The following is an 11,793-nucleotide window of genomic DNA, read 5'->3' as shown; positions in this document are numbered from 1 at the left end:
CCCCTCTGTACCTTCTGCAGTACTCCTTATCCCTCCCCTTCTCCTTTTCCCCAAACCTCTCTGCTGATTGACGTGCTCTTCCCCCTCTGGACCCCATGTCCTGTTGCATGATGTTGAGAGACCTATGGGCCTCCTTCTCTAGAGGATCAGAATCCAGAATTGCAATGTTTCTCATATAATGATCCTTTCTCCCCAAACCCTACTGTCTGACCCATTAGGTCTATACAATACTATTCTTCTTATGCCATTTTTCAAGATCCTCCATACCAAGTTTGTTGGCAACGCACTGTACTCTGTTGTGCTCTGCGTAGCACTAAGAATGTTTGCTTTCTGCACTGTTACCTGCCACATGGCTTGCAAGCCTTGACTTTTACTTTCCTTACAAAAAACCCAATAAAACCTTTGTGAAAGAAAAATGTTCATTTACATTATATTCCCTACAGCTCTGTGTATACCATGGAACATGATGTATCTCAAGTCCACAATGATTCATACTCTGAATGGTCTGAGGTTGATAGTGGTGTCCCCAAAGGTTCAGTGTCGGGCCGCTTACTGTTTAACATATTTATAAATGACAGGATTGGGGATTAAAAGTACTATTTCTGTGTTTTGCAGATGACACCAAGTTATGTAGTGGGATACAGTCCTTACAGGATGTCTCCAACTTACAAACAGATCTGAACGCACTATTTTATTGGGCATCTACTTAGCAAATGAGGTTTAATGTTGATAAATGTAAAGTTATGCACTTGGGGACTAAAAACATGCATGTGTCATACACTCTAGGGGGAGTACGTTTGGTGGAGTCAATGATGGAGAAATATCTGGGTGTTCTGGTAGACCATAGACTCAATAATAGCATGCAATGTCAAGCCACAGTTTCTAAAGCAAGCAAAATACTTTCTTGTATTAAAAGGGGTATAGACTCCAGAGATAGAGACCTAATCCTGCCCCTGTACAAAGCATTAGTAAGACCTCATCTGGAATATGCAGTTCCGTTTTGGGCACCAATTCACAAAAAGGGTGTTGTGAAACAGGAGAAAGTGCAGAGAAGGGCAACTAAACGCATAAGAGGCATGGAGGAGCTCCGCTATGAGGAAAGATTAGCTGCACTGAATTTGTTCTCTCTGGAGAAGAGGCGATTAAGGGTGGGCCATGATCACCATGTATAAATACATAAATGGTCCATATAAATGGTCCAACTTATCATTAGCATGAATCAATCACAGAAAGTGCATAAACGTATATTTAAAACCTAAGGATCCTAAAAACAAAAAGATGTACCAGCCATGGTTATATACTGTAAATGTTTGAAAATCGTGTATCATGGATATCAGAAAGTATTCATGAACATGATCCCAACTACTCAAGTTGTGTCATAACAGGTGGAGCATAATTCCCTAGTGTGATAGGAAGTACATCTAAAATGACCTAATCCAATTGCTGAGGACTTCTAAAGATGACCTAGATAATATGCCATCATAAAGTCAGGCATCCAAAAATAATAGTTTGTGATACGTGATTCTTGAGAACTTGTAGTATCAATGGAGCGTTGAAACATATGAACAAACTGCCCGTTAAATTCAGGTGTACTCTTAAATAGGATACATCATGAATTCCTAGTCGTCATTCCATGAATATTTTCTGATATCCATGATGCATGATTTTCAAACATTTACGGTATATAACCATGGCTGGTACATCTTTTTGTTTCTAGGATCTTTAGGTTTTAAATGTACGTTCATGCACTTTTTGAGATTTGATTAATACTTGCTATTCCTTTTGGAATCTCTATTTTGGGGACATTGTTTATCTGTGAATAATTTTAATAGAGACCCATATAGGTTACTATATTCTTCTATTTCCCTATGCAAAAGGTTTTACCTTTTGCATAAGGAAAGAATTCTTCACAGAGCTGTGGAAATATGCTAGTTCTAGTTAGCTCAGTTAACTGTTTAAAAACTGTTTAAAAAAAAAAATCTGGATATATTCCTAAATGCACAGAATATTACTGGATATTGAGTTCTTATAGGTATATTGAGCACCAGAGCTTGTTGATCCAGGGAATATCAGATTGCCTTATGGGATCAGGAAATCATTTTTCTTCTTGTCTTATATCTATAGGTTGAACTCGATGGACTTTTGATTTTTTTCAACCTGATTAACTACGTTAAAAAAAGGTGGTGCCCCACATTCTTTTAAAGATATTTTAGTACAGACCCCAAGGGCCGATTCACACCTGATACGTTGGGGCTGTGCTGCCCGTTTTTTCCAGCACAGCCCCAAAGCAAGACAAGTCAATTTGGCTTGTCATGGATGGACACAACTCACACCACTGCGTTGCAGTGGTGTGCACTGAAAAAAAGTATGGCATGCAGTACAAACTGAATGAAATGTGACTTTTGTCATTTAAATAGATTTCCAACAAAACAAAAGTACACAGTGTGATGTGCTGGGATCGGCACATCAGTATTATGCCGGCCACCACACAGCAGCCACTGTGAGATTTAGCGCAGTGGCTGTTGTGAATGGGCCCTAAATGGTAAGAGAAGCTTGATGTTTATGTTTTTGTTGATGTGGAGTGCAGGTGAACATCTCTTGCAGTCAAACTACTGCTGGGACTGAAGAAGCACTTTTTGCTGGGGTTTACAATATAAAAACTTCACCACTACATCAGGTGAACAATTACTTTATTTACAAGTATGATACTCCGAACAACATTGTCTACTCCTAAAAGCACACTCTATACACATCTTTTCTTGACTATGAATATCCTTTCTATTGTGGAAGGAGGTTGCAAGGAGCAGCGTACTAAAGCTTGGCCATACATGGCTTGAAATTAGGTCACTTCTTGTGAATGGGCCAAAATGTGAGCCATGGACGGCTCTGGTGATACCCTCTCCTGACAAACTTTGACTGCAAATGGGAGGAGCTGAGTGGAAAAAAATCAGCTGCACAGTGACTGCAGTCAACCAGTGGACCTTATAACTCTGGTAGTCTATACCAGAAAGGAGCATCTCTATTCCTGAGTGAATCTCTGGGGTTTTGTAATAATGCTTGGTATTGGCATATATTTAATAGAAGCAGCCTTTAGGAATACCTGTATATACAATAATAGCAATTCTTGCAAGACTTGGTGTTCAGTGGTTGACTGAGCGTTGACCCTAAGGGCCGGTTCACACCTGGGCAGTTTACAGCGCGTTCCTACGCGCTGTAACACGCTCAACATGTGAAAACCAATAATTGCCTATGGGCATGGTTCCCACCTGGGTGTATTTCAGCACGTAGGAACGCGCTGAAAAACGCCCTACGCCCAAAGAAGTACAGGAGCTTCTTTGGGGCGTTTTTCCGCGCGTTTCCATTGGTATTCCCGAGTGTGGATCGGGGTTCACAAAGCGGTAACCCTGAGCCACACTCGGGAATACAGCAAACAGGTCTTACCTTGTCCGAGATCCCCGCTGTGTCCTCCGGCGGCTGCCGACTTCAGGGTTCCGTACCTTGCGAGCGGCCGCGTCGCAGGGGGACGGAGCCGGCGGGAAGTTTGAAAGTGGAAAAAAATGTAATTTAAAAAAAAAAGGCAAAAAAACTAAAAAAAATCATACCGCCAGTGAAACGCGCGTTTCACTGAACGGAAAAACGCGGGAAAAAACAAGCTGAAAAAATACGCTCAAGTGTGAACCCAACCTAAGGCCTGGTTCACACCTGGGCATTTTACAGCGCGTTCCTACACTCTGTAAAACCCTCAACATGTGAAAACCAATGATTGCCTATGGGCATGGTTCCCCGTTTTACAGCGTGTAGGAACGCGCTGCAAAGCGCCCTACACCCAAAGAAGTACAGGAGCGTCTTTGCCGCACGTTTCCATTGGGAAACAGCCAGGTAGCCCTCGGAAAGGGTAAAAACGTGTGGCACGAAACGCGCATATTCAATACTCCTAGGTGTGAACCCAGCCTAAGAAATGAGAAATAGATACAAGCAAGTCATCCTAAACTTGCCTGGATTGCTGTAGTTCTCACTAAGAATAAAGCATTGACAAACTTTGACTAAAACCTGCTGTAGATATCTGTATATGTTTTTTTAAGGTTATATGTTTTGATAGTGTTAAAATTATGTATTTGTTGTCTACAATTACAAATGTTATTTATGAATATTTATTTGATAATATTGAGTATACATTGAAAAATATTTTTTACGTTTTCATTTCAGAGTGTTCCATGGGATGTCCTAGGAGCCAGAGGCAAAGGCATTCGTGGAGAGGTGATAAGGAGAGAAGTAACCCCTTCTGATCCTGTTGCACGTGTTTTGTTTCATCGGACAGGGGCTGACTTGCACTCAAGAGTAACCCACAACCAATGTGTGAGTGTGCAAGCAGTACATCCTGGAGACCTTAAAGTTCAAGGATTTTGTAGGATTGAGGTAGGGAATCATAACTTCTATGTATGTATCACATGGGTTTATCCATTATTGAATGACTGCAAACCACCAGATGCTTGGTGGCAGAAACAGATGTGTCAGTGAGTGAGCGGTCGAGTTTTTTCTTCTTTACCTGTATGGTTTTGCCATTAGGTGAAAGATTACTAATAGTTTACATGTCAGGGTCATTAGATTTGCCAAATGTTAGTATACAAAACATACTGTATCAAGTTGTTAGAAAATTAGTATTTCTCGACTGACACTTGCGATTTAAGCGTCTGAAGGTGATTAATCTTCATCAATGATTGTCCAGTTGTAGATTGAAAAACTTGTGACTTTAATTGTATAATGGAAAGTCACAGCATACAATGATATTGCAAAAATATAATATACAAATAGATAGTTCAAAGTATATAGTAATGCAGAGTTAAAAAGCATGTCATCTCGTTCTGAGTCTTTACCTCCTGGTATGGTTCTCAGCTTCTGGAGGGTTCAACCAAAATAGCCTAAGCAGGTGAAATAACAAAGTCCCTTCAAATGTGAGTGTGAGTGTGGGCGTGTCTGTGTGTCTGTAGTGTGTATGCCCCCCGAGTGTCTGTCCCCTGTCGCTTATATACCAAAATCGACGTTAACGATTGGTCTATCCTATAAGGTCATAACTCTGTAAGCATATTCTTAACTTATTTCTGACGTCACGACTACTATACTTCTCTATATGGTGCGACCAAAACTACTTAACTCATCATTTCTAAATGTCATTCTACAACTCTATTTAAAACACAGAACCTTGTTCTTAAACCACTCCCATAACAGCTGCTTCTTTACTAGTTCTTCACAAATTCTGACATAGCTTCTCAAGGGCAACCACTAAAAGAGATATGTCTGTTCAAAGTCATACATCTTCATTTAAACGTACGAGGTTACTTGTAAATATATGTGCATGGGCCCATACTATGATTCCCTTTAAGCCAATTAAAATTTGAATCTAAGTATTTTACACAAGTCCATTTAAATATCTAAAAAATCAGTCAAGGCAACTGGACTTGCTGTATTTTTCTTGAAGACGTTTCACTGGACATCCAACCAGCTTTCTCAATTCAGAAATTCAATTCAATTGAGAACCTTCACAGACAGAGTCCATTTAAAGCTACTTGTGCATTTTTAACGAAGCTGCTTTCTTGCTGTGGCATTAAAAAAGGTAAAAACAGTTAAAGTGACATTAAACCCTCAGATTTTTGAACATAAACCAATACTGTAATGTGTGCCTTACTGTAATCCATGGTTGTTTCCCTTCTCTTTGCTGCTCTTCCTTTTAAATCCTCATGTCTTCTCATGCTCTGCAGAACTCCCCTTTGCAGCTCAGGGCCTCTTCCTGTAGTGCTGGCTCAGGTTACAAGCCTATAGAAACTAATACACAGACACCGTATATACATTCCTGAGACAAGGCAGTCTGCTGCAAAACAGAAGTTCTGCAGAGCATGAGAACAGATACAGATTTAAAAGGAAGAGCAGCAAAAAGAAGGAAAACAACCATGGATTACAGTAAGGCACACATTACACTATTGTTTTATGTTAAAACATCTGAGAGTTTAATGTCACTTTAAGCAACCCCCCTAACTTGCTAGATCCCAGAAGGTTGTATAATGGCAGGCACTGGTAATGCTACTCTCTTCTCCTACAATCCCATAGACACAGGTGGAGCTTGGGTGTTTCTCAGCAAACCCAGATTTTCCTTGATGCAATCCTGTCTTCTCCCCTCCCCTGAGTAAGGATCAAGCACAGCCACGGTAAATGTGGAAGGAGCAAAAAACTGACATAGCGTAAAACTGCTTTGTTTTTTAAAAGGTTCAAATCATAATAAAGCATGCCAGCCACAATATGCTGACACATTGTGTTAGAGACTTCTTCAGAGGCAGTGGGCTGGCTAAACATCCATTTACTTAAATATTTACTAGATAATTATTGCACAAGATGATAATTCACTAATGGTGGAGTTGAGATGTTGATATAATAAGGTGAAAGCAAAATTGATAGGATAATTAATATATGCTTGAGATTATATACTGGTTATTTTAATTAGTAATGAGGGAGTTAATATGTGTATTTGTTTTTAATACAACAAAGGAGTTAATATGAGTAAGGGTTTAAGAGAATGTATGTTTAGTTAGCTCAATGCCTCTGAAGAAGTCTCAGGCAAATGCGAAATTGCGTTAGAATTGTTGTGACTGATGCATGCATTTTTATAACTTTAACCTTTTAACCCTTTCGCTGCTAAGGACGTACGGCATGCAGAGGTACAAAAGTGCTCCCGGCTGGCCAGCTCAGTATGCAGTACGGACCTGGCATTTACAGTTCTACTATAAGCTCATGGTCGCTTTAGTGAGCATGAGCTTATAGTAGAACTGTTCCCCGGACTGTCCCCTTCAAATTAATAGCAGTCATCAGTGAGGGATGAGAGACTCCATGGATCCCCGCTGATTGTAGGATCTGTGGCAGCAAGGATCCGTAAAAAAATCACCGGTTCGGGCGAGCAAGTGGCGGCTGGCCGCAATTCAGGATGGCAGAGCGGTGTTCCGATCGGAGTCGCTGTCATCCTGTCAGTTTTTGGATGACAGCGGCTCTGTAGCGTGGCCGAGCGGGGGATTATTAAATATCATTGATATTTATTGATCCCTTTGTTTACAGCAAACACCGGAGTGATCGTCAAATGAATAGCCCGTACAGCAGCTCTTCGGTTCTACTCAACCGAAGGGGTCCTGTGGCTTAGCCGAACCTCCGGCAGGCTACTCATTGCTGTTCGGCATATTCTCATAGGGGCCAAACAGCATTCGGCTCAGCTATTCTGCTCTGTGGTACTGAGCAGAATAGAAAAAGGAGAAAATTATGGGGTGGAGCTAGCAGTGACAGCTAGCTCCGCCCAACTGTTTTCTATTGGACGGGACCAGCTGTCATTACAATGAGAGCTTGTCGGAGCAGGAGGTCATATCAAAGCCGGCTCCGACAAGCTCTCATGACAGTCCAGCGTCCCCTGGTTACTAGGTAACCAGGAGATGCTGAACGTTCATTACACACTGAGAACCCGGCGGAGCCGCTATGATATCATGGCAGCATCGCTGGGTTCTCAGTGTATAATGACAGTCCAACGTCCCCTGGTTACTAGATAACCAGGAGATGCTGAACTGTCATTACACACTGAGAACCTAGCGGAGCCGCCGTGATATCACAGCGGCTCCGCCGGGTTCTCAGTGTAATGACAAATCAGCGTCCGTGGTTAGCTGCTAACCAGGGGACACTGATCTGTCTCTGCATGCAAGTGGCCAGAGCCAAACGAGAGATGACGGCTGGCTCCGCCATGCTGTCAGTAGCAGGTTGTCGGCCGGACGTTCCAGCTTCGGCTTTCACCTTGGCTCAGTCGAGCTGAAGCATATGCCTTCAGCTCGACTGAGTAGATCGGCCAACTTCGGGAGCTGTACGGGCTCAAATGAATAGCCCGTATCAATAGGAAAAAATTGCAAAAATGGCTTGGCCAGCTGATTTGAAAAATGTTCCGGAGGGCTTGGCAGCCAAAGGGTTAAATGAAGTGGATTTACACATTATACATTTAATTGTGACTGGGGGAGTTTAGTTCCATTTGACCACTGTGCTGAACTCTTGCTCAGAAAGAGGATTGCACACAAGAGTATTTGGGATTGCTGCGTAACCCCTGAGCTTCCGCCTGTGTCAAAGAGGAAATCTTGGGCTTTACGCATGGGAGCAAAGAGTTAGCAGTGTCATTACACAGCGTGCTGAGATCTGGCTGCTAGTAGGCTTATCTACAAATGCTCTGACTTGAAATAATGAAAGCTTATGGTTTGTAAGGGTTTTTTTTTTTTTTTTTAATGTTGGTAAGTACCAATAATAAAATATAGGTATATAGCGCTGACAATTTATGCACATTCACATCAGTCCCTGCCCTCAAAGAGCTTACAGTCTAAGGTCCCTATCTCGCATGCATACATACAGGAGCAAATTGACCTTCCAGCGTGTCTTTGGAGTGTGGGAGCAGGGGTGTAACTAGAAATCACAGGGCCCCATAGCAACATTTTGTATGGCCTTGTGTACTCTTCAGCTCTGTTCCTACTGGCTCTGACATCAGAGCCGAAGAACCGATCACTCTACCGCTCACTGCTGCAGCCACAATGCTGATCAGCATACTGCTCACCTGCTGACAAGCGGGGGATGGGCAATGTCGGCAGTATCAAGCTGACCCATGATGCTGCACAGAGAGCTTAATGGCAGCTGCCCCACATGTTGAGTTGCGAGGGAATGGGCGGTGCTGACACAAGCTGAGTTGCTCGTCTGGATAGAGCTTAAGGCCGCCCCACATGTCAGAGAATGAGGGGCTGGGCGGACCTATTGATCAAACAGGCAGGTAGAGTGGCCATTCACTAGTATACGTGACCTCTTCCCACCCCCATTGCATGTTACAGCTCACGGGACTCACCAGGGGGCTAATCCTCCCTGAACGCTGTGTTGAAAAAAAAAAAGGCACAGGAGGAATATAATCAAATGGAATAAATTGTGGTATAACTGTTACAAACCATTTGCCAACCAAAATACTGATATACATAATATCATGCTGGTACCTATTCATGGACATAACTGAAACCTTTAAGAAAACCTACAGTCGTGACCATATGCAAAAATGTGACCTCAACTAATATTCTACTGGTAATGTCAACATACACCAATCTAAAATGTAAAGCGTTCTATGCACAGAATATGGCACAAATCTAACACCATATGGCATTGTTATAATACACTGAAATGAATAGTGAAGCAATTGTTCGTGTGTACCAAGTGCTAATACAACATGTTAAATGCATGTAATATGCATTTAACAACGTGTCGAGCAACGTGTCGCTCGACACGTTGCGGAGCGAATTGACAGATTACTAGATGGGGTTGGGCACGACCCCGTTGTCATGGTGCACATCGGCACCAATGACAAAATAGGAGGAAATTGGAGTGTCCTTAAACAGGAGTTCAGAGACCTAGGTGCTAGGATGAAGGAAAGGACCTCCACGGTAGTTTTCTCAGAGATACTGCCGGTGCCAAGAGCCACTCCGGACAGACAGCGCGAGTTGAGGGAGCTTAACAAGTGGCTCCGGAGCTGGTGTCAGAAGGAAGGTTTTGGTTTCCTGGAGAACTGGGCTGACTTCGCAGTCGGCTATCGGCTCTTCAGCCGAGACGGGCTGCATCTTAATGGGAAAGGTGCAGCATTCCTGGGAGGGAAAATGGTAGAAAGACTGGAGGAGCTTTTAAACTAGAAAGTGGGGGGGAGGGTATAAAAATAAAATTACTTAAACTAAACGTTGATAATTTAATCATAGATAAAAATAACACAGAAAGTAGTAAAAAAGGAGTTAATAATAGTGGGCTCACTCCAGTCAATATAGGAAATCCGTTGGCACATGTAAGTATAACTAACAACGGACGACCGAAATCAAGGCAGAATAATAACAATAAAAATAGTGGGGAACAACAAGGTAGTAAACTTTTGTCCCACAAAAAGAGAGGAATTAAATGTATGTACACCAACGCTAGAAGTCTGGCAAATAAAAAGAGAGGAATTAAATGTATGTACACCAACACTAGAAGTCTGACAAATAAAATAGAGGAAACCTGGCTGGACAGCACGCATGACTGGGCTACTAATATAGAGGGGTATAACCTGTTTAGGAGGGACAGAGGTGGGAGAAGAGGGGTGTTTGCATTTACGTAAAAAATAATCTAAATGGACATATAAGGGACGATATCACGTCAAATAATGGGGAAGACGTGGAAACCCTATGGCTGGAGCAAGATATGACGGACGCTAGCCGTAAACTTCTCGTGGGTATTTGCTATAAACCTCCAAATATAGGGGAAGAGGGAGAAGTCAATCTTCACTCACAGATAGGAATAGCTGGGAGAGAGGGCAATGTAGTCATGTTGTCCTAGAATGAGATCCTAATAGGTTGGACTTGATGGACTAATGTCATTATTCAACCTCAAATACTATGTAACTATGTAAGAATATGGCACCAAAAAGGCAGGGTTTTTTTTTTTTTTTTAAATCATTCAAATAGGGCTGCAACAACTAATCGACATAATCGATTATAATCGATTATTGATTTGTAGTCCTGTATAGAGGACTACAAATCCCAGCAATAGTATATTATACAGCGCAATGCAGAATATCACCAGCTATAGAGGACTACAAATCCCAGCAATAGTATATTATACAGCGCAATGCAGAATATCACCAGCTATAGAGGACTACAAATCCCAGCAATAGTATATTATACAGCGCAATGCAGAATACCGCCAGCTATAATGTACTATTGCGGGGATTTGTTGTAGTCCTCTATAGCTGGTGATATTCTGCATTGCGCTGTATAATATACTATTGCTGGGATTTGTAGTCCTCTATAGCCGATGCCATTCTGCATTAATTGCAGAATGGTATCGTCTTTCTATGTCACTATATTGCACACCACACCATTTTTTTACTTCCACCGCTCCAAGCTTGCTCCTGTGATGGACTACAACCTCGATACAAACTAGTAGTCCATCACTGGAGCCATTTTAAATAAAGTATTTTATTGTTTAACCGATTAATCGAACTTAATAATCGGCTAACTAATCGATTTTAAAAATAATAGTTAGCTGCAGCTCTACATTCAAATTTTATTGACGTTTTCTGTGTCCAAACATGTTTCACATTTAAGGCAGCATATACTTCATAAAACAGAACAATAAATCATTGCAGTAGCAAAAAAAAAGTTTTCAAGTGGAGGAGATGTTGACTGAGCATGTTGACCTCCCAAGAGTTGGGGAAATCTGTGCCCGATTATAGGAGAGATGGTGCAGTACTAGGGTACCCGGGGGTACTAGCTTTTGTTAACGTATAATTTTCTAACCAATAGCAATTCCTATTACTTATTACAGGTCTCAGTAAACAATCTGCATATATTCAGGCGTGCCCCTAAACCTGAGCCACGGTTAGGTAGTTGGGTTTCTGTGTTCCAGTGGTATCCATAAATCGTAGGTAGGGTCTGGTTCGACATAGTGGTTTCCAAGGCAACCCACTATTTGGTCGTGTGGTGGAAGCACCAGTCCATGGCCCTGTTTAGATAAGAACCGAATGGGAGACTCGCGCCCTAGTCCTATTCCATATAAATTTATGTATTTCCTTCTTCATGATATGCAGATAAGGGGGAGGTAATGAGATAGGTAGGGATTGGAGCATGTAGAGCACTTTAGGTAAGATGGTCATTTTGATAGTGTTAACTTGGCCTAAGAAGGATAAAAAGGGTTTGTGATTGCACCAGTGGGTAAGGTTGTTTTTAATATCGT

General features: G+C 41.9%; 1 protein-coding gene across 1 annotated transcript in view; it reads left to right on the top strand.

Moving 5' to 3' along the window:
• LOC108797362 (transmembrane protein 132A-like) overlaps positions 1-11,793 on the top strand; it is a 203,030-nt gene that overhangs the window by 42,283 nt on the left and 148,954 nt on the right. Inside the window, 1 exon segment of the mRNA XM_018568947.1 lies at positions 4,207-4,416. Within this exon segment, the coding sequence (XP_018424449.1) occupies positions 4,207-4,416 (210 nt within the window).

Source organism: Nanorana parkeri, unplaced genomic scaffold (genome assembly GCF_000935625.1).
Source record: "Nanorana parkeri isolate BGI_ZX_2015 unplaced genomic scaffold, ASM93562v1 scaffold1265, whole genome shotgun sequence".
NCBI lineage: Eukaryota > Metazoa > Chordata > Amphibia > Anura > Dicroglossidae > Nanorana > Nanorana parkeri.
Note: the sequence above shows the minus strand (reverse complement) of the source record. Positions and strands in the feature narration are given on the sequence as shown.